We start from the raw sequence: 23,296 nt of genomic DNA on the forward strand, positions 1-23,296 counted from the left end.
TCTCCAAAGTAGCGAATCAACAGCATCGGACGTGTGGTCTGGGTGGAGGCAGTTCTGGTGGGATCTCAGGCTCTGGTTGTAAGGAGAGGATGCTATTGGACAGCTCGTTCCTCAGCATGTCCAGAGGCATCTGAGGATAAAGAAAAAGACAAGTACATTTTAACCCAACAATGTATATGTAAAGACTACAAATCGTACCATTATAGAAGACCAAAGTATTTTGCACAGAAAACTCTTCAATCATCAGAATTTAATTAGGCATGAAAATATTAAGCCAAAACCTAAGAACCAGGTTCAGGGAGCTTCAACCATCACACAAACGCTGTGCAGCCTATTTCACACCCTATGGAAGAAGAGAGCCGATGGACCTCGTAAACGTTTATTTTCACAGTCCAGTATAATGGAAACTTAACGTACCAAAAAATGAAAAAACAGTTCTGTGTTCTCCGGGGTTACACCATTACTAAAGAAAGAAGCACCTTCTCCTGGTAATTGTACAGACAGCTATTGTATTAGAAGCTTCTGAATTACGTCTGAACTGAGTCGATTATGTGTAACAGTAATACAAATACACTTAAAGATCTCACTAAGAAATCTTTGGATGCAAGCCCAGAGACGCCTGAACTAAGTGTTGCTGTCCAGTGAAGCCATCTTCCTGCCAACTGGCGCCACAAAAGGCCCCAGGACGGCCTCAGGCCCCGCCGGACAGCAGGGCCCCAAGGCGGGGCAAGACCTCCACTGTCTGTATCTAACTTAGTCCTTTGTGGGAAAACTCCAACGAGGGAGGAGCAAAAGTCAAATAACACGGCTCGCGGTCACACCCGCTCCCCAGACCACGTGTGAGGCTGAGCGAGGACTGGAATGCGGCACTAGGTACGCGGGGAAAGGCTGCCACGGCAGCGAGCTGGCTCCTTCGGCCGGGTCCTCGCCCCCTTGGTCTTCAGCCTGACGATGACCCCCGTGCTTCCCTTTCTACGTAAAAGTTTCCCAACCAAAAAACTGCAAAGGAAACAATGAACAGGTTTCAGATGAAACGCCTTTCACGATGTACGATTCTCTCTTTTTACCTTTTTCAGGATGTCATCAACAAGCTTCAGGAATATTTCGTCCACGTTGAAGTTATCCTTGGCACTTGCTTCACAGAACCGCATCCCAGTTATCTGCTGTGCAAACTAAGAAAACAAATTATTTTTCTCTGCGCGGATGCAACACAACCTAATGTACAAGCACGGGGCCTGTGACGGGGGACGGACAGCTCTGGGGCTTCGGCTTTCAGGGAAGGGCTGGGACGAAAGGCCTGGAAAGTCCTGTTTACCCTCAGATGTAAAGTTCACAAGTGTAGCCAATTTCCTACATGATAAGAAAACTACAAAACAAAATCTGTAAGGTGACGCCAAGTCAAACTACGTGCCCAAGTTTCTAACCTGTAGTGTATCTGACATTTAAAACATGAATATCACCGTTTCTCCACGGAAGGTCAGAGTGAGAGAAAAACCACGAAAGCGATTATATGGTTTAAAAGAATATTTCTCTGTATAAGATGTCAGGTGAGATACTAAATAATGCACGATACACTACTGTGTTTTTCTCCCCTCCATTTCTAAGTGAATTTAAAGGAGCAGGAAGTTAACAAAAGCAAATGAATAGGAAGGATGCAACTGAGTGATTACTTTTTTAAAATTATGACATAATTATAAAGTCGTTTATTAAAAGGGGAGCACACGGGGTGCTCACTGTACAGGGCGTGGGTGCTGAGACCCCCTCTCTGCCCCCCTTTCCTCACCTTTTCACCTTGTTGTCTGCTGATTTCTCTGTCAGTTTCACAGTCCAACTTATTTCCAACTAAAAGAAGCTCCGCGTCTTCTGAAGCGTACTGTGGGATTGTAAAAGAAGCCGTATTTCAAAGACAGGCACATCACACACGACGGGAAACATAAACCAAGGCAACACGTCTCACCCTTCCGACCACTCGCTTCACGATCTCTGAGCATCTACTCTGTCCCGGGCAGGGTTCCTGCCGGGCTCACAGCAATGTGGTCACAGGCCTGACGAACCACAATGTTCTCAGCCCTTGACCCATGATTCCTAAGAATCTATCCTAGGGAAATGACTCAAAATATAGGCAAAGTTTTACACTTAGTTGAAAAAAACCTAAGAATCCCACAAAGCAGGTGAAGAATGAAATAAAGTACACAAAAGAATGAAGCCATAAACAAAACAAAACAAAACAAAAGCTTCGGAAGAACATTAAGATGACACAGGAAGGCCCCTGTGACAGAGTATTTAGTTAAATAAGCAGGGTGTAAAACTAAACGGAGCAGGGACCCAATCTGGTTTTCCTGGATGACAGAACTAAAGATCTGAACAATTTACTTTTGTGCTTTTCTAAGTTTTCTATAATGACAAGGTATCATTAATTTTACAATGAGGAAAAGTTAAGCTCCATTTCTAAGTTTAAAAAAAACAGCAGCCCCTAACATGGAGGCCACTGCCTTCGGTTTTAACTCCATCCCTCAGTTCTGTGCTGTCAGCTGGCAGAGAGGGCGCCCCGTCTGAGGTCCTTAGGAGCACACTCTGCGGCTTCAGAAGGGGAGAATATCACATCCGGAGACTCACCATCCCAGAGCCCAGACCCGCCCCGGGTCCCCACATCTCCGTAACCCTGGCAACCCTGGTCCCTAACACACTTTCAAGAGGCACATGTTGAAAATGTGCTTAGTAAGACCTGCAAAGGAACATGCTCCAACATCATGTAACAGATGGGTTTAATACAATTTGTAAACAAAATCCAATTTATAATATACCAACTGTGCTTGTTACACAAAGGAACATTCTCCAACATCATCTAACAGATGGGTTTAATACAATTTGTAAACAAAATCCAATTTATAATATACCAAGTGTGCTTGTTATACAAAGGAACTAAACATCAAATTACTGAATAAGGGGGAAAAAACTCTCAAAATGTGGCCACTGTTGACCACCACATCTCACCCTCAGCGGCTGTGTCGTCTACATGTGTATTTTGGGTCCCCACTTCTCAGAGGGGAACCCACAGATTACATTATTCATACAGACTTGGGTTGTCTCTATATAGTCAAGCGTGGTCCAAAGGATAAACTCTTCTTTAGTTCAAAGTGAGGAGGTGAAGGCCATCTCTCATTTGAGGGCAGAGGTCCCGTGGTGACCGAGGCCCTTGGCGTCTTCCACGGGCACAGTGGAGACGGCTGTCCCTGGGAGGCTGTCACTCTGTGGACACTCGCGAAGCGAGCGTCCAAGTGAACTTTCTGCAGAAACAAGGAGTCCTGAATATGATTCCACGGATGCAGCCGGACAGTGTGCAATGAGCATGTCTGGGCTTTGAAGTCACACAGCCCAGGTACCAGAATAAAAATCCTGGCTCTATTATTTATAAGGGGATCCTGGAGACATTTTAGTTCTTCTCTGCCTCATCTATGATGCAGGGCTATATACCTACTTTGAATGCTGTCATCTGGATTAAATGACATTCAGGATGGAAAAACATGCTCCATAAATGTTTCCCTTCCTCCTTTTGTAATGATTAACACCTACAAGCAAAGAGTTCACATCTGAGAGAGAAATGCAACACCTACCTTATCAATCATCTTCATCCATTTTGGCAAATCATCAAATGTCTCCTTCTTAGTGATATCATATACTAATATGATCCCCTTGGCACTTCTGTAATAAGCTGAGGTAATGCTGTTGAATCTCTCCTGACCTGCTGTGTCCCTAAGAAACAGCAGCAAAAATTAGTTTCTGAACAACAACAGGGAGAGCCTCAGCCCAATTGTAACTCCTAACACATCTGTGCATATTCACTCTTAGTGGGGGTAGCTTTTCTGAGCTAAGTACATCCAAACAAAATCATAAGGAAGCCCCAATTTCTTTCAAACCAAGATTTTGAAAAGAAGTAAATGCTGTGTAAAATGGTGGTAAGTATTAACACACCATAAACTAGGTGGTTATCAACAATGACAAAATGCATGGATGGTAACTGAGAAGATTTAAGCCTAGAACTCTTTTAACTGAACTCGACGGTGAATATCTGATTTTGCTGATGGAGTCCCCACTAATGAAAAACGCTACAGAATTGGTCTTGTTATCTTCTTAATCCCTCCAGAGTAGTGGTCAAAGGCAAAGGGAGACGAGGTACCAAATAGCTTTGCAAAAATCAAGCTCATCACTCTGACTGCTACCCTGAAATCTAAAGCTTTATTTCCTCTCCAGGAAAAGTTGTCCATTTCCACATGAAGATATACACACACTAATAGTGCACAGAAGCTGGCTGAAACCCATTTTCTAAACCTAAGAAGCCAAGAAACTGCTTGAGAATCATCACAAATTTACAAACGAGGCTCAACAGAGCAGGCCTTCAGATCAGGAAAACTATCTTTAATTACAATCTATAGTTGTAGACAATCTATAATTAAAGACAATCCACAGACTGTCTTTAAAGACCAACTATAATTTAGTTTTTCCTGAAGAACCCTAACTCACGGCATACTCCCAGGGCCACATGACACAGGTGGCTCGTGGTGGAGGAAGCGAAGGGGTGGTGGGGTACACAGAAAACGGGGTTCTCCCCTGAAAGGCGCCCACAGCCTCTCACAGGACAGCATGTGAGCTTCTGAAATGGGGAGACGGTGTGACACCTCTTCCCAACGCATCAGATGGGGTGAAACTTGTGGGGCCGTGTCCCTAAAACACATATGGCAAAGGTGCTGTAACTTATGGCTTTGATCAGACTAGACTTGCCACCAAATTAGCTCCGCTTAGGGATATGTCATTATGCCCAAACAAACAACGAAGCTCGCTGGGAAATTCATTTGAACGTAAAGCAAGGCGACTTGCTTTGCTCCAGAGGCTCTAAGACTGCCCTGTGCCCTTGGCTGGAAGGCCCAGGACCTGAGGCTGGTCTGTTTTGTCCACCAGGGTCCAGTGGGTGCCTGGCCTACTGCGGGCCCTCGATCCACAGGTGTTGAACACAAGGTTACATGGGTAAAATGCAGAAAGTGGATGCCACTTCAAGGCAAAACAAACTTTATTTATTTTATGTTTTTAAGATTTTTTTTGATGTGGACCATTTTTTTTTTTTTTTTTTTTTTTTGCGGTACGCGGGCCTCTAACTGTTGTGGCCTCTCCCGTTGCGGAGCACAGGCTCCGGACACGCAGGCTCAGCGGCCATGGCTCACGGGCCCAGCCGCTCCGTGGCATGTGGGATCTTCCCGGACAGGGGCACGAACCTGTGTCCCCTGCATTGGCAGGCGGACTCTCAACCACTGCGCCACCAGGGAAGCCCCTGATGTGGACCACTTTTAAAGTCTTTATTGAATTGGTTACAATATTGCTTCTGTTTTTTGTTTTGGTTTTTTGGCTGTGAGGCATGTGGGGTCTTAGCTCCTCCACCAGGGATTGAACCCTCACCCCCTGCACTGGAAGGCAAGGTCTTAACCACTGGACCGCCAGGGAAGTCCCCTGAACTTTATTTTTTGACCCAGAACTGCCCCAAAATTGGAACACTGAAAATGATGGGGACTGAATTCTTCAGGATTCCTAAAACCAACTTAGAAACACAAAAATGCACCTTCAAATCAGGTGAGAAGGAATCGATTTAGATACCATTCATTTATATAAGGAATCACTGAACAATTTTATTTCCAGGATCCTAGACATTTAGGGGCATAATTAATACTTCCAAACCAAAAAAGAGTGAAATATTTCAGACTGTGGTTTCTCTTCCTATCACAAGTGCTGGCTTGTTCAAGTTGGGATTTGATAAAACATTTCTCACTCATTTCTTTAAAAAGCAAAAATAACACACACTTTTCTACTCTGAAATCTGTGGTTAGCACATGATAGCTGCACCACAAATTCAAACAGCAATCAGATACAAGGTCTTCACTGAGCATTTTGGGAATTACGGACTTTCATGAATCTTTATGTTAAGTAGTTTTTTTTTTTTTTTTTTTTTTTTGCGGTATGCGGGCCTCTCACTGTTGTGGCCTCTCCCGTTGCGGAGCACAGGCTCCGGACGTGCAGCCTCAGCGGCCATGGCTCACGGGCCCAGCCTCTCTGCGGCATGTGGGATCTTCCCGGACCGGGGCACGAACCCACGTCCCCTGCATCGGCAGGTGGACTCTCAACCACTGCGCCACCCGGGAAGCCCTATGTTAAGTAGTTTTAAGCTGACTTTTAGCTTAAATCAATTTCACATTCGTTTCTATACATATTCACTGAATCAGGATACAGAAATTGGGGGCTCAAGAACAGAGAAATTAGAAATAATACAAGTTTTTGAAAAATTATTTTGATTGTATTGTGGTAAGAACACTTAACATGAGATCTGAAGGCAGACTTTTTGAGTGTACAATACAGCACTGTTACCTACAGGCACGACATGGGACAGCAGATCCCTAGGAGAAGTTCTAATAAAAACCCAACAATCAAGGAATCAAGATAGTAACAGGCATTTCTGATACAGTTTCAAAAAACCCGCTACATGAGTAGCACGCTTAGGGGTCTTAGAAGTTAGCTGATTGTGAAGGGATTGTGAAGTTAGCTGACTCTCGGCTTTAAGTCAGACACACAGAAAAAGGGCGGAGACCTCGAGAGGCAAACTCTGAGGCGACCTGTAACACAAATAAGTCCAAATATGGCCAGCTCACAAGACCCCAGAGTGGAGACATTAAGGCCATTCCTTTGACTCCATCTCTTTGTGCCTGGTTCTCACTGCTTGAGGCAGAAAAGCGTCTTCCCTTGAGAGACTATTCCACATTTCCAAAATGTCTGGGTTGCGAAAGTTAAGCGTATATTAAATACCTACGCTGAGCCAGTATCACAAAAATTCCACACTACTCTCCACTTTTCACACAGCTAGATGATAACACGATACCAATGCCCAGTTCATGGTCTATCTATGAAGATGTAGAATCCTAGTATTTCCCATCTTTATCTCAATGGACCTGAATTTTCACTGTAATGACCAAGAGCTGATTCTTACAGATTTACAGCTTATTACTGTCAGCCAAATCACCATTTATTACCAGTAGACTGTGATCTCATTATTATTTCTCTCTCTGCTTTTGGTGCAAATTGAAAACTTCCTGCTATCCTGTTTCCACAGTTGGGTAATACAACCATGCTTTGAAAATTCAAAGACTGTCATTTAAAAAATTTAATATATCAGTTTAAATGACACAATTCTTAATTTATAGGAACCAAAGTCAGTGTATGAACCATTCTACCTCTTCAAGCAGAGAATGAAAGGAAACAAACTTGATGTCAATGTAAGAACGCTGGTGAAGACCAAATTCCCTGACAGTGAGCACTGGACAGAACAGGAGGCCTTCATATGAAGCATCTTGATTCTGTGTTTGCCTAAAGGTGGGAGGCTAATTTCTCAGCTTCAAGTCCATCTCAACACAACAGACCTAAGTCTCTGTGAATAATTTCCAGACAGCATGTGGATATAAATTCATGAAACTACATTCTGGTCGACATCTTATTTTAGCTATACTTACACCAAGTTCTATACACACACACTTGGAAACGCTTCAAGCAGACATGGGAAAATGGTCCTTTTTCTAACCACAGATAATCAAGGGACTTAAAAATGTGGCAATGACATAAAGTGTGCCCTAAAAATACGACAATGACGTCTGCAGCTTTTGGTACCTTAAACCTTTAGGAATCTGTAGTAAATAATACTTTCTTAGATTGGCTATATCCAGAAATCATCAGGAGAAAATGCATGTCTACTAACACGACCTCCTCGTGAAAACCGGCCAGCAGCGAAGCTTGCATGGATTGAGTCTAGGTCAGAGCACAGGGTCTCTGAAGAGCTCTCTCCCCCACACCGCTCCCCCTACGCCCTCCACCGGGACAGAGTAAAGTGATGACAGCACACCCGGGACGCAGCAGGTCAGAACAGCCACAGCTTGAGGACGGCTCCCAGGGAGGAAACAAGCCCCGCGTCCCTTTACCGGCTGGGCCGCGGCTCCAGTGCTTCCTTCCTACCTACGGGATCACAGTGATGGAAAGAAAGTTTTTCCTTCCTTTAAATAATAAACTCCAGAAGATAAAAATCCTATTTCAGATAAGAATCCTATTTCAAGTACTAAGGGACTAGCAGGTAGCTGGCGTCAGTAGGTACATTATTCACTGGTGAATAATAAATAAATAAAGAGTGTAGGGTTAGAAACAGTGGCTCATGTGAAAGGTACTCTGCTGCTATTTCCAGAATTCAAAACCTGGGCAGCAATGCACACACACAGCCTGCTGCCTTCCCAATCATGGGCTAACAGAGTAAGAAATACCCATTTTCTGTTACTAAGTATTTAGGCAAGACCATAAATGTCTCATAGTCAAGCCCCAAACAAAAATACGAAAAACAAAAACACAAAACAGAAAAGCAACACTCCCCCACCCCAATCCTTCAAGTGGGTTAACAGTCAGCAGTCACCAATGCAGACATTACCTGACGGCTGGCGAGCTCCTCTGCTGGTTCGGGGGCAGTGGTGCCCCGGACAGGGACACGGGTGAGGATGAGGCATGGCACTAACACGCAAGCGTTAGGTGATGATGGAGCCACCGACGTGGCAGCAATGAACGTGGATGAAAGCAACACACACACGGCGGACAAACACTCAGAGATGAGGTCTACCTGCGGGAGGAGTTAGTGGCTGAGATGCTGCCGCGCGACCGTGTTAACAGCAAGGGCGACTCGGGACACCCCCGGCGGGGCCACTCCCACTGCCGCCGCCCCTGGGCCCTCCTCCAGAGGGGTTCTGAGGGTCCCCGCAGGCGGCCGAGTGCTGAGCGGCCTGCACACGGCTGGTTTAGTCTCTCACACGCTCCTGACGTGCAGGGAGGGGGCTCTGGGCTCCCCTCCATGGGGCACGGAGGGCCTCAGGGCACATGGCTCTGGCAATGGAGCTGGAAGGGCACACATGGCCCGCGGTGGCCACCACGCGGTGCCACCAGGGACACAGCCTGTGGGGGACTTGCCAGGAGAGAGCGCAACTCCGGGGAGGAACACACTGGCCTTTCTCTGAATGCTCGCAAAGCAATGTTAAAAACATGCAGACGAGCAGCGGAGCCATCGTTTTAGTGATGACGGTTTTGTCAAATGATGTGAAACTAGAGACTAAAGGCTCCAAACTAGTTGCCATAAAAGTCACATTTTTCTCCCCACAACTCCCGTGTGCAAATGGGATCTGAGACAAGTGGACTCTTTCCTGAACTCTCCCTTGACAAGTGAACCCTCCCCCGAAGGAAGGTCCGTTCATTCCACTTGAATGTGAGCGAAGGAGCGGAGACGTAGGAGCGACAGACCAGCTTGAACGGTTAATTGTATTAGACAAGCACGTGGACTGGTAAACACACGTGGCAGGACTGGGTGTAGATGCCCACTTACCAGATCTGTAACCTAATTTTCTTTCCTCTTAGCTCTACGGTTTTGATTTTAAAGTCAACACCTGTAAATAAAACAGACGTAGATGAAGCAAAAACAATGCAATTCGTCAGAAAAATAATACTACTTGTACATTTTTATGCCATTATAAGAAAAACCAAAAAAACTGATCACACTAAATCCTAAAAGGAGAAAGCAGAAGTTTGCCAGTATGCGTGACGACCATCACTCTGTGCTTCCCAGCACAACTGAAGAGCCAAGGTATGTTCGGTTTTACCCTGAACTTGAGATGCAGCATTTGCTATTCATAATAGAGTTTATGACTACTAGAGATGTAGCATAAAAACCATTTAAAAATTACAACTAATCATTATATGAACAAATGAATGGCTTTATAAGCATGCTATCTCGGGGAAAATTCTTACATGTTACACTGGAAACTCAATCTTGATTTCAAACAGCCTTAGTCTGAATTTAGAAATTATTGTATTAAATTTCTTAGCATTCACAGAAGTGACTTTATTATATTGTCAATAGCGTGGAAGAGGAATTATTTTTTAAAAATTTACTCATACAACTTAATTTCAATTTTTATTTACTTTAATGGTAACAAGTAAACCATCATGAATCATCACCCATTTCCAATTCAGCCCTTAAAGCTTCAGATAATTTTTTAAACCAAATTTTCATCTGTGGATGTTACCTTATATACTTCTCACTTATAGAAAACTTCAAGATTTCAAAACAATATTTTTTACACAATTTTCACAGCTAAGAAAAAATAAACCAAAGGGATGCCAGCTAAATTTGGGAACTGGAAACATAATCTCTACAGGAACTATATCGTGACTGCTTCATGGATCCAGGGTCCCAACACTGCCGGGTCTCTACCGGGGCGGGGCTGGGGGGTGGGGCAATGATGCAGCTCTTCAAAGTCAGATGACGTTCTTGAGGTGAAGCCCAAGGCATGTGGCTGACTTTTATAATTAGTAACACACTGCAGACACCAGTGCAACCAAAAGACATGTTTACAACCCTGGGTGGGACCAGGGTCTGTACAACAAAGAAAAGTGGCAGGAATATAAAATGTCACAGCTGGGGAATAGGCTACTGCATCTTGGTTCTTAATCTCCTGCACCTGCCCTGATTTCAAAGGTCACAGCATACGGGTGGTTAAGCCAATTTCACTTGCAGTTCTGGAAAAGCTTTGCTTTTCCGAGTCAACTGACTCTCAGACAGCCTTGAAACAGGAAGCATGTCTGTACACGACCAACATCCTCAAATAGAGACCAAGCAGAATCCCTCATGACTCAACCACAAGGTAAGAGCAGAGCCTAACGTGATATTCTACAAGCCTGGAAACCAGCCTGGACCTATATGCTACGTTCTGATTTTAAAAAGGCACAGCTCAGACAAAACCCTTTCTTCCTGATATTAGAATAAAATTAGGGCCTCACCATGTTACTCTGTGATGGCAATTTACAAATCAAATTCATATTCTGCCATGACTACTATTCTGTTTTACATTTTTTTTTTTTTTTTTTTTTTGCGGTACGCGGGCCTCTCACTGCTGTGGCCTCTCCCGTTGCGGAGCACAGTCTCCGGACGTGCAGGCTCAGCGGCCATGGCTCACGGGCCCAGCCGCTCTGCGGCATGTGGGATCCTCCCGGACCGGGGCACAAACCCGTGTCCCCTGCATCGTCAGGCGGACTCTCAACCGCTGCGCCACCAGGGAAGCCCCTATTCTGTTTTACTTTTGTTTCTAGTTCCTTTTTTATTTTATTTTTTATTTTACTTAAGGGAGCTGCAACTTGTTAAGACTTGTTGCAGTGCCAGCTACATTTTATTGAAAAGAACTGGCAGATGATACTTCTTTTGTGAGCTCTGCTTCACGTCAACTACAAGAATCCCTTGAAACCGCCAGCACAAACAATTTTTGTTTTGATTAGGCTGTTTTCTCTGCTAAGAACCGTTCTGAGCCTGAACATGTCAGACCTTTTTTTCAACCAACCTGAACAACTTTCCAACTTTAGCAGTCCTGCACTGTGGTTATTTTGTAACCACAAAGTTTAATGAGTAAAAATAAAAGGAAAGGGCATTAATAATCAAAATCAGGAATAAGTGGTAATGTTATCACCATGTGATTATAAATACACTACTAATTTCAATAGGAGAACATAGCAAAGATGAACGAACAGCGAATAGGATTAAGAATCTGTTTAGACAAAATTACCTAGTTTTAGTGAGTAGATTAATGACATCACTAACAACAGAAAAATATCCAGCGGCTAAATCTAAAATTCCACAAAAGGAAACAGATAATTAAAATAGTCCTTTCTCTTAAATGAAATTTCCTTTACCATAACAAATAGCCACTAAGTACCTGGTAATGGTTGGAAACTTACTCCAATTTATAGCTTAGAAACAAATCCTTAAAGTATACAACTACACATTTTTTAAAAGCCTTTTTACATCAAGTCAAAAATATCTCTTAGTGCTGTCTATTTTTAACATTTACATGTCACAGAAATTATAAATTATCCTTAACAAAAGGTAACAAGTCACCAATAGCCTCAAATAGGGGATTAGTTTTGGGAAAAGTCAGCACAGAGACTCCTGACTGAGCAGGGCCGCCCAGGACCAATGTTTATATACAAATAAGGGACAAAAAAAGTGGCAACTTTTGTTGAAAACCAAGTTTCCTATAGTGTCAAATTTTTTTTTTGGCTGCACCGCCTGGCATGTCCGTTCCAACCAGGGATCGAGCCCCTGCCCCCTGTGTTGGAAGTGAGGAGTCTTAACCACTGGACCGCCAGTAAAGTCCCCTCCTATAGCGTCTTAAGCAACAGGGGAAGCAGCCAGCCTACCACTCCACCAGGTGGTGGAGACAGTCCTGCCCGTAAAGAGCTGAGTCATCCAGACCTAAATCAACAGCCCAGGCACTTGGCAAAGTGCCTTCCTCTGCTCTTCTCTCTTGGAGACCCTCCCTTCCTGCCCAGGAACCTTTTCGGTCCTAGGTGCTTCCCATCTGAGCCCCCCGACGGCCCCATGCCTTACCCGCGTTCCTCATCCATGTTACCAGTTCTGCCCCCTCCAGCCCTGACCCATGGCTCCGTTGGTCTCCCCCATGTGACAGGAACAGATGCCTTCTGAGCACAGTCACCTTTGGCTCCCTGGAGCCTAGAACACTGCCTGGCCCACCACAGCGACCCAGTAAACCTGGTGAATGGAAACCTGCCCCCCTTCTCCATCAAATGCTGGGTGGGTAAGGAGAAATGCTGACTCTTCTTGGAAATATGAGGAAATTGAGGACTGATGATGAAACACACACACACACTTAAACCGTAGGAAGGAAGGGTGGATGTTCTGTCCTGAGTATGCCTGGTGTGCAGAGTGGTGGAATTCAGGGTGCCTAGCTCACACACGTCACCCTGGAAATGGAGCATTTCATTTCTCCTACAAGTCCTGTCACTGATGGTAAAACCTTAGAGAATGGTCAGTCTTAATACGTCCAGATCCTCTCCCTACACATGCCCCTCCCAGGGGATTATTACGGTATCAGTTTACTCAGTCACATAGACAGGAAATGGTCTGCTAAGTGAATGTCCTGCCATGTGACAGGGGCCTACCCTTCTTTGAGCTTAACCAATGTATGAAGTCTTCATAAAAATATATATATATTTTTTTGCGGTATGCGGGCCTCTCACCGCTGCGGCCTCTCCCGCCGCGGAGCACAGGCTCCGGACGCGCAGGCCCAGCGGCCACGGCCCACGGGCCCAGCTGCTCCGCGGCATGTGGGATCCTCCCGGACTGGGGCACGAACCCGCGTCCCCTGCATCGGTAGGCGGACTCTCAACCACTGCACCACCAGGGAAGCCCTTCCTAAAAATATTTTGATCAGAAAGGACACAGGTCACAGGGCTGTAATCCCTCTGTCAATGGGTGTAGCTATGTATTCTATTCAAGTCCACTTGATCTTAATTTCCTTTAATAACAATGAGAATGGGCATCTGTCAGACACCCTGTGCCTGACATGCAGCATGTGGGCTCCTTCAGAGCCCAGCAAGCCAGGCACTACTATACTCATCTTAGAGAGGCCAAGGTCATTTGCTTGAAAGTCATTATCACTTCTGCCAGTTGAGGGGCAGAGCCTAGATTCAAAATTGTAACACTGCCCACAACCCAAGGTTGTTAACATAAAAGTCAGATGCGTGGCAACAAGGAAAAGTGCGAAATCTGCAAATGGCCCAGAGTCACTGTTAAAGAACGGTTAAAGGGCTGCTAAAGAACAAAGTTTAACCTTGCACTGTCATCTTTGTATTTATCTTTCATAAATCTCAGCAAGAGCATAAAGAATTGTTGTACTTGGTGCTGATAAGATTTCTAAGTTCCCTTGAAGGCAAAACATTTACAAAAAAAATTACCGTGTTACGTTTTGCTGGGGCATAAAAAGTTACAAAAATGAAAATAGCAAAAATAAACAGAAGCTTTTCTTCACATTCCCTTCCAGCAAAAAGCAAAATAAAAGCAAAAATAACACGGTGGCCCATGCCTGCGATGACAGCCGAGTGTTCCTCCTCCTCTCCCACACCCCGCCCCCAACAACAACGACCTGCAGTTGGCACCAGACTATGATTCTAGTTTACTTAACATGTTCAGGAGGTTGACGGATTTCACAGACTCTGAAGTCTCAATTCAAGCAGTGGTTACGACGTTACTGCCAATTTATAACAACTATCTTAGGTGCACACACTGGCTTTTCTTCCAAGGACATCTATCCTTGACAGTGTTACCCAATCCTGGACTACTGATGGAGAGGATTCCCAGCATTTCCACTGAGTTGACAGTGAGAAAATAAACTAGGAAATGTGTCAAGGTCACACAGATAGAGGCAAATTTAACATTAGGAAACCCTCTCTTGAACATGAGGCCAGCCTTCTGCCTGACCACCGCCTTTCGGGGAGAACACCCGATAAAGAGCAGGCAATGCAGACCACCTTCCCGTAGTACTGACCCCAGGAGGCCCCCGAACCTCTGAAACCCTATTGTTTAATATTATGGGGGGGCTTTTCCTACCTAAGCCGAGTTATGAGAATTCAACGAAACGGAAACTAAGTTCCTGTAACTGTAAAATACTTTGATCATCTCAGAAGCAGGTACTATTAAAATAGTTTAAATGACTGCGTGTCATTAAAAATGCTCTCAGGTCTGAGGATATTAAATGTCCATCCCGAGTCTAACAAGACCTGCCCCTCTCAGTCCAGACTGGATAGCCTGCACCTCAGCAAATACCACCCACCATCCCTGACCCAGACACACGCAGGAGATGGCCCTGCACTCGGCTGGAACAGACATGGACACACATGAACTTCATCCGGCAAGGAGAGGGGAGGCTGAGGTCACGCACTCCAGAGGAGGTGGGTGTTCGCTGTCATGAAAGTTTCATGGGCAAGGATGTGCTCCCCTTGCAGACAAAGAACAATGTCTCCTGGGTTTACTGCGTACAGTAACTCATTGCAGAGATCTTCTTGATGCTTTTATAGGCAGATACTGTCATTGTCTCCATTCTACAGATGAAACACCGAAGCTCCGGCAGCTGGTACCTTGCCCAAGGTCAACAGGCGGATAAGTGTGAGAGCACAGATTTGAACCCAGGCAGTCTGGCGCCTCCCAGCTCTCTGCACAGCCTCACCTGAAGGCAAGAATGGAGGCAACTACTGGGAGGGAGCTGTAAACATGTTTTTAACGTCAAAAAAGGAATTCTGCGCTGCTAGGGAAATATATAAAAGCAAGAGTGAGGGACTGGCCGGCTCAGACTGCTCCCACACCAGCAGGCCTGGCTCTACCCTCTCTGGCTACACACAGACCCTGGCTGAAAAGCATGGAGTCATTTCAACCTCCTGGTCACCAGAGGAAGAGAATGTCGATGAGGGAGGAAGATCTGGAAAAGAAAACCCCCCAGATGATCAAATGGCAGATCAGTAACATTTTCTTCACTTGCTAAATACTAAGTTTACCACTATCAGATGGGCCCATAAAATATGCAGGGAAATTCAAAGGGCCTTTCTACTTTACCCAGGTCCTGTGCTTACATTTTGACACCTCATGCTCACCTGTATGTATTTCAATATGTACCCTTAAAAGATAACAATTATATTTTGGAGTGTTGCAGAGTTTTTGCATCTGTAGTGTAATTTAGGAGGATAAGGGAACATCTATAGTTGTCTTTTCTGCTCCAGGTACATAAGCTATTTCGTTCCTGTAGCACCAGACAGGAACAGAGAGTGAGTTGTCTGTTTTTTCTTTTCATGAAGGAGGAAACTGAAGTTAAGGTACTGCCTAAAGACAGTGACAGCTTGTGAGTAGAGCTGGGACTTAAATCCAGGACTGTCTGCCCAGCCCCCAAGCCCACACTCTTCCTCCCTCTCACCCCCACCCCGTGCCCCTGCCAGAAGCTTCAAGAATGACAGGAGTGGCCAAGGAGACAGTCCAGTGTCTTAAATGAAAAATCAAAAGTGAAAGTTTGGTTGCGGGTGCGTGACCGTGTAGCAGGCCTAGCTTCTGCATTACATTACACTGGAACAACTAGGAGACTTGCGTTCACGGGCGACTCCCATCACCGGCTTGCCGGAGGTGGGTGTGCAAGTTGCGGTTTGGTTTTGTAAACTAAGAAGGCCTTATGTCAGCACTAGACACCAAACAGAGGAGGCTGTCAGATTTTGGGGGAAAAGGTTTCCTGCGGCATACAATGTTCTGTTAAGCCTGTGGTGTATTTTCTGGTTTTAAAGTTCAAGGGTTAAAAAAAAAAAAAAAAAAAAAAAAACCCATCCAATTAAGGGCACTATTTTAGGCTTATAGTTCTGGCTTTCCAAACCCTTTCTGAATATCAAAGCTGTGCAATTAAAGGACAGAAGAATCCCCTTCCTCCTCTGTTAAAGTGTAGCTTTTTACATCCTCCCTAATGTTTTTTTCACAGCCATCTTCAGGACTCACTTCTCCTTCTGAAAAGGACAAGCCAGGTGAGCAGGTGTGCTTCCTGCACCATGAAATGGCCTGCAGAATGGAGTCTTACAGAAGTACCAGCAGCCTCTCATGAAAGATCTGCTGACTAGTGTACAAAACCCTGCTTTCTTTACAAATGCAAGCAAATGCTTCCTAAGAACGATGTTTCTGGCATGCAAGGCTGGAGAATAATTTGGCCCTATCAGCTCTCGAAGGAACCCAAGCTGCCTTTCTAAAGCTAGTCCACAGACCCTCGGCCAATGGTTCCTCAGAGCCCACAGCTGCAGGACAGGCAATCCTGAAGAATCTGGATTCCTACCATCGAGCATAAGCAGAACTTTCTTCTGCAGTGTGAGTGCACGACACTGAAAGAAAGGCTGAATGCACACAAGCCAGGTCTTTAAATAGATTTTTATTCAACCTCAACAACCGGGATCGCCAACTTTACCACACTTATTTTGAAAGATAGCTACTTTATTTCCACAAACGCGCTCTGCACAAGCCTATCAGCGTGCCCTGAATGCATTAAAAAAGCCAAATCACACACTGCACAGCATATGCTGGCATAGAAACTGACCGTTCCTCTTCCACTCCCTTCTCCCTGAGTCATCTTGTTACATCATCCTGGCAGGGGAGGGGCTGACACTGAGAGCTTCAGAGTCTGGGCTTCCGAGTGGGAATTCGGACGACTCTCCCTAACTCCCTCGTGAGTGAAACACTTGGGCAGCTCAGCCATGGCTGTAAAGACTGCACACAATCACAGAAAAGCAACATAAAACACACAGCTTATAATTTTAATCCAGTATGAAACGATCACTCTGGGTTTCTGAACAGAAAATCTGTGACCTAAATTTCCAGAATAAAGTACAAGCAGTCGATTTCCCTTGACAGCAGCTCCACTGCCTGTAGGCAAAGTGGACCAGAACCTGATGGCCTGCATCTCATCCATCTCATCCCATAACATTCAAGGCCAATCCACAGACAGCCAGTCCTGCACAGGATTTACATCCACCTGTTCCTTGGACCTCTCGATTCTGCTTCCGGCCCTGACGAACCAGTCACCTGCACCACGAGGTTTCCCCGCCCTGGGAACAGGCTTCCCGACTGCACATGGGACCCGAAGAGGTGCGCTCTGAGAACAGAGACCACGGCACGTGGCTGAGTGGGAACGGCACTTCCAGCAAGTGCTATCAACCCTCTAAGACCACTTACTCTCAGGGGCCAGGCTGTGAAGTTTTGTTTTGGTTTGGTTTGGTTTTTTTTGCGGTACGAGGGCCTCTCACTGCTGCGGCCCCTCCCGTTGTGGAGCACAGGCTCCGGACGCGCAGGCTCAGCAGCCGTGGCTCACTGGCCCAGCAGCTCCGCGGCATGTGGGAACTTCCCACACTGGGGCATGAACCCGTGTCCCCTGCATCGGCAGGCGGACTCTCAACCACTGCGCCACCAGGGAAGCCCAGGCTGCCAAGTTTAATGCATGGATGCAAAATGAGAAAAATGAAGACAGAGTTGTGAGGTTCTCAAACTGAATTCAAAAGAACTTTTAAATTCTGATATTCTGTCTTTCCTAATTTTTTTGGTCTACCTCATATTAAGTCTTTTTTTTTTTTTTTTAAGTCGGTGGTAGTGGATTGTTAAAAAATGTCCTTACATGGCAAAGTAAAAGAAATGGCAATCCTATGTTGGCCTCCGGCACTTTGAAACAAACTTTACTGCCCAGGAAATGAGAATTCTGGTCCAAACTGTCTTACTCCTCCTTTTCCTCTATTTAAATATATTTTAATAAATATGTAAAAGACGTAAGATATTTGGATAATTGAATATTTAGGTAAGAAATGCAATTTTCAGAGCAGTATGTTAATATCCAGAGGAAAGTGACAAATGATAGGGGCATAGTTAAAGAAAGTCAATGTCAATGATACCATAGATCGATGACATCACTACCTTCACAGGGCTCTCAGGGGGATCAAATTAGGCAAGTAGGAAAGGGTTTCATGGTGTCTGATTCTGAACCATCCAAATTTTCAGAATAAAGTGAATTTAAATCTCAAAGTAAGCTAAGGAACAGACAGATAGAAGGAACTCACTTGCAGCCCTGGCCCTGACCACTTGCTGACCGCTGGGCCACTGTGGATGAGCTGTCTACCCTCTGGGACTTTGCTTCCTCATCTGTAAAATGGGGAAACTTTCAGGATTGTTGTGAGGTTTAGAAAGAGTATATTATTGCTGGTACACAGTACATGCTCAAGAAATGTAGCTACCACTAATAGACCGTAAACTTTTACATGCAAAGACAATAAATTAATAGACCGTAAACTTTTACATGCAAAGACAATAAATTACTTATCCAAAGTCACAAACTAGTTCATGGCAAAGCTTATATCAAGAGCCCAGGTTTTCTAGAAATTTAATGCTGCTGGGTGGGTGGAGGCAGGGTGCTGCCTGGTAAAAATATTTCGGTCCAAACAAACTTAACAGTTAGCTTCCAACAGTTAAAAAACAAAGGTTGACAGATACATAATTTTATGTTTTTTTTTTAGAGACTTGTGAATTTCTACAGCCAACTAGTTTTTTTTCCATTTTTCAAACTTCAAGAAGCTGTTCCTGAGGCTTTTAAAGCCCCTGTCAAACCATGCCAGTCATATCAGGCTAAGTAACTCAATTCCACGAACACAAAATCCCATTTGAAAGTAATACTCCACTTAGACAATTTCCATTAAATAGGCCATTTATTTATTTATTTATTTATTTTTGGCTGCGTTGGGTCTTCATTGCTGTGCATACACAGGCTTTCTCTAGTTGTGGTGAGTGGGGGCTACTCTTTTTTGTGGTGCGCGGGCTTCTCATTGCGGTGGCTTCTCTTGTTGCGAAGCACGGGCTCTAGGGCGCCGCTGGCTTCAGCAGTTGTGGCACATGGGCTCAGTAGTTGTGGCACGTGGGCTCAGTAGTTGTGGCTCGCGGGCTCTAGAGTGCAGGCTCAGTAGTTGTGACACATGGGCTTAGCTGCTCTGCGGCATGTGGGATATTCCTGGACCAGGGCTCGAACCCACGTCCCCTGCCTTGGCAGGCGGATTCTTAACCATTGTGCCACCAGGGAAGTCCCAATACGTCAATTATTAAAAACAGTTTTTTCAGTTTCATACCCTGGTGAGTTCTGTGTGTCTGGTAAACCAAATCAACTTCTGACTTGGTTAATAATACAACAACAAAAAAATCATTTTGTTCATTTGTAACTTTACAAAATAGGTTCATTATCTCAAATCCCTCAGGATTTCTGCTACGATCTTTTACAGAAAGTCCAGTGAGTCTGACTCACTGGAGATGCGTGCTTCCCGCCTGAGGTTGGCTGAGCCATTACTGGAGCGACCCTCCTGGGTCAGCACCTGTGCCGGGCTGCGGGGCGCATGGTCTTTTCCAGACTCTGCCAGCCGTACAGGGTGAGGGCAAGGGGCCTCGCGGAGCAGAATCTGCAGAGCTGACTGTGCTCCGTGGACACGGAACTCAACAACTGGCCTCAGAAGGACCCTACAAGCCACCTGCGGGAGGCATTCAGGTGAGGCAACCCCAACTGTACAGCACACCCAGCGCCACATTTAAATGCTCTTTTCTAAAGGAACGCGGGGAATGAACTTTATCTCTACAGCATTCCAGTGCAGAGGAAGCCTCCCCCTCCAGCTCTCATCCCACCCCGACTGGGGGGGCTTCCTCCACGCTCCCCAGCCTGTACACATCTCTACACTGCCCTCATCACCCCGGGGCATCCCGGGCCCCACAGCTCTGAGCCACATCTGGACAGAGACTTTGTCCTCGTCACTCAAGCCCCCGTGGGTAGCACAGCACCAGCACACAGTAGGTGCTCAATAAGTGATCTGATAAGTGGAAGGGAAAAGCAGCTCACAGGCAGAGATGGAAGGGGGGTTAGTTAACTTTCTTAAAGTGTTCTCACACTCTGGGTCAGACCAGAAGTTAGCGTCTTTCTCTGAACTTCCCACAACTAATAAACACTTATCAAGCCAAGTACTACAGGCTACGTATGGAGGAAACAAACATGAGCAAGACAAAGTCCAAGTTCACAGGGAACCCCACAACAGCAGTGGTGTGGGGAGGCGTGTGCATTTAGGTTTGTTTGTTAAGGGGACAGAGAAACCGACTGCCTGGTCCTGGTCCCCTCACCTCCTGGTTTCTTCCCGATTCCGAAATACCTGATGCAACCCTGCCAGGGCTGTACCCAGAGGCCTTTATGGCTCCTGCTGCTACAGGAGAAGATGCACACTCCATGGCCTGGCAGCCAAGGTCCTGAGGCATTCATTCCCGATGTCCCCTAATGATTCCTTCCCAGATTGTGCGGGTGTTGCTCCACTGTGGCCCCGGCTTAGAAAACCCCTCCTCACCTCTCCTCTGCACAGTTCTAAGCACACCTGTGCTCATCCCCCATCTCGCCCTCCAGCCACCCAAGCCCTGTTATCCACCCATTATTCCTGTGCTAGTTTCTTTTCACCTAGTACAGCTATGTTACTCTTCGTTTTTACATATTTTTAAGCGTGGAGCCATAAAAGATGGATAATTCTGAATTGCTTTTAGTTCTATTTTACTTATGCCAGGTACTAAAATAACAGTATAAACCCTCGCTGGATGGTTTAATAACTCCCTGTACTTTATATGGTCCAAGATTGGATGTTTGAACCAGGTCTAAGGTACGCTACTGAACTTTAATATCATGACTCCAAGGCCAAGATCTTAAAAACACACAGGGTACAGAAAGCACAAATATGTCCAAAATAATCTATTATAAAAAAAAGCATGAAGGGAAACACATTCTCACAAACAAAACAAAAAGACAACACAAAAACTGGGAGGTTAGTCTTCCAATAAGACATTTTAAATGTAGTAGTGTTTTGTTACATGACAACTTAAAGCCAGTTCATCCCCAAATTGTATCACCTTGGAACTACCACTGGTTACAGTACTAAATATTTGTACAAGTGTGTGGAATGATACTTTTAATTCTGAATTTCATATTTACATACCACTTATTCACTGTTTCTTGGACCTCCCCTAGGGGAATCCCTCCCTATTACTGAAGGTGACTGACCTTCCTTTCGAAGAACTATCTCATCTGCGGGGGTCCCCTACCTTTGACAGCTTTTAAGGGGTTTTCCATAGAAGCAGCTGTTACCGACTGTGACCTGACAGACCTCAACGCCAAGGCCTGTACATGTGACTTCACCAGAAAACTTCCCTGCAGTTTCAATTTTACATCCTGAGGACACGATACTTCCCGACCCGGCTGGTTCTGTAGTTATACTTCGCTATACTTCACGCAGCCAGCGGTGCCGGAGGCCTCCTCCCCACTTTCGGAGTCCCTGGGGGGTTATTTGAGGTCACGGACAAATACAGCTGAAGTTCTTCTGCCCCGCAGTTACAGTTAAAAGAAGAAACTTAGTGTAGCGTTAGTTTGAATATTCCCCGGAGATCCTCCACAAGGAATTTAAAACGTCATTATTTCAGCGCAACATAAAAGTGACTTCAAAATTAGAAAATAAGCCGGGTTGACAGTGGAAATACCCCTACTCCTAGGACGGCAAAGTTAGGGCATCAAAATTCACCGGACATGACGCACTCTGGCCATCTAGCCAGGGCAAAGTTCGAGTCCACCACGCTGCCCACCTGCCCCCCACCTGTCACCACCTTTTTCCTGGTAACGAGTGGGCGGGGGGTTTCCGGGGAGAGATGCTCCGGGCTGGACGGGCCCCGCGCATCACCCGGTCTCGTGACGGCGCAGGGCGGGGGCGCAGGACGACTCTGCGTGGGGACGGGGGTCTCCGCCCGGCGCGGGGCAGAGGAGGAAGGGGCTCCCCGGGGCCGACCCCGAATACACGGCCCGTCCGGCCAGCCTTACCCACGGTGGACTTGCAGGCCTCGCAGAAGGTGTCGTCGGTAAAGCGCTCCATCAGGCTGGTCTTGCCCACGCCGCGGGAGCCGATGATGATGACCTGCAGCTTGAAGTCGGCCGGCCTGGGGGGCTGCTTCCTCCGCCGGGACTGGGCGCCCGACAGCGCCGGGGAGCCCGCGCCCAGGCCGCCGCCGCCCGCGGGCCGCCTCTGCAGCGCGGCGCCCGGATCCATGCACGCATGCGGCCCCCGCGCGGCCCGCCGCCCGCCGCGCGCCCCGGGCCCCCACGCTCCCTCGGCCTCCGCCGCGCGCCTCGGGTCGGCCCCGGGCTGGGCGAGCGCGCGCTCGAGCGGCCCCGACGGCCCGCGGGCTCCGCGCTGCAGTTGCGCCGCCGGCCGGCCCCCCGCGCCCGTGTCCGCTCCGCCGCTGCCGCCGCCGCCGCCGGGGGAAGAGGAAGGGAAGCAGCTACTCCGCAGCAGCGGCAGCAGCATCCCGGGCGAGGCGGGGCGACGGCGCAGGCGCGGCTGGCGGGGAGGAGGGGGCGGGGCGCGGGGCTGCCGGGAGCGCGCCCCCTGCCGGCGGGAGGACCGCCCGCCCGCGCGCCTCCCCACTGTGTTCTCGCCCCCTCTGCTCTGCCTGCCTCCACTGCACTCTTTTCCCTGCCCTTTATTTCTGCGGCTTTCACCTTCCCTTCTCCTCCATCCCCATCCCCCCTTTCCTTTTTCCCTCCTCCTGTCCCTGCCGTCATTGAGCACAGCCCCCAGACACCAGGCCAGTATGTTAGCCGTTTTCCCCCTAACCTGTTGAACTCTGAAATATTCCCCAAATCACTGCCACAAACTCGCACTGTCACCGGGCGCTGGAAGTCCCTGGCCGGCCCCCGCCTCGACCCCCGTCCCCTGGGAGTCCCGTGCAGACCCGCCCTCGCTCAGGCCCAGACCCCACCTACCCCGCTTGGGAAGGAGACTG

At 46.8% G+C, this 23,296-nt stretch overlaps 1 protein-coding gene across 1 annotated transcript; it reads right to left on the reverse strand.

Moving 5' to 3' along the window:
- Positions 1 to 16: 16 nt before the first annotated feature.
- On the reverse strand, positions 17 to 22,818 carry RAB12 (RAB12, member RAS oncogene family; the record flags this gene model as incomplete). The annotated part of the gene is made up of 6 exons (XM_079717291.1): positions 17 to 130; positions 1,068 to 1,172; positions 1,784 to 1,873; positions 3,615 to 3,753; positions 9,440 to 9,500; positions 22,335 to 22,818. 6 exons carry the CDS (start codon positions 22,816 to 22,818, stop codon positions 17 to 19), a joined length of 993 nt encoding a protein of 330 aa, XP_079573417.1.
- Between the last annotated feature and the right edge of the window lie 478 nt (positions 22,819 to 23,296).

The sequence above is a fragment of the Hyperoodon ampullatus genome (genome assembly GCF_949752795.1).
Source record: "Hyperoodon ampullatus genome assembly, chromosome: 13".
NCBI lineage: Eukaryota > Metazoa > Chordata > Mammalia > Artiodactyla > Ziphiidae > Hyperoodon > Hyperoodon ampullatus.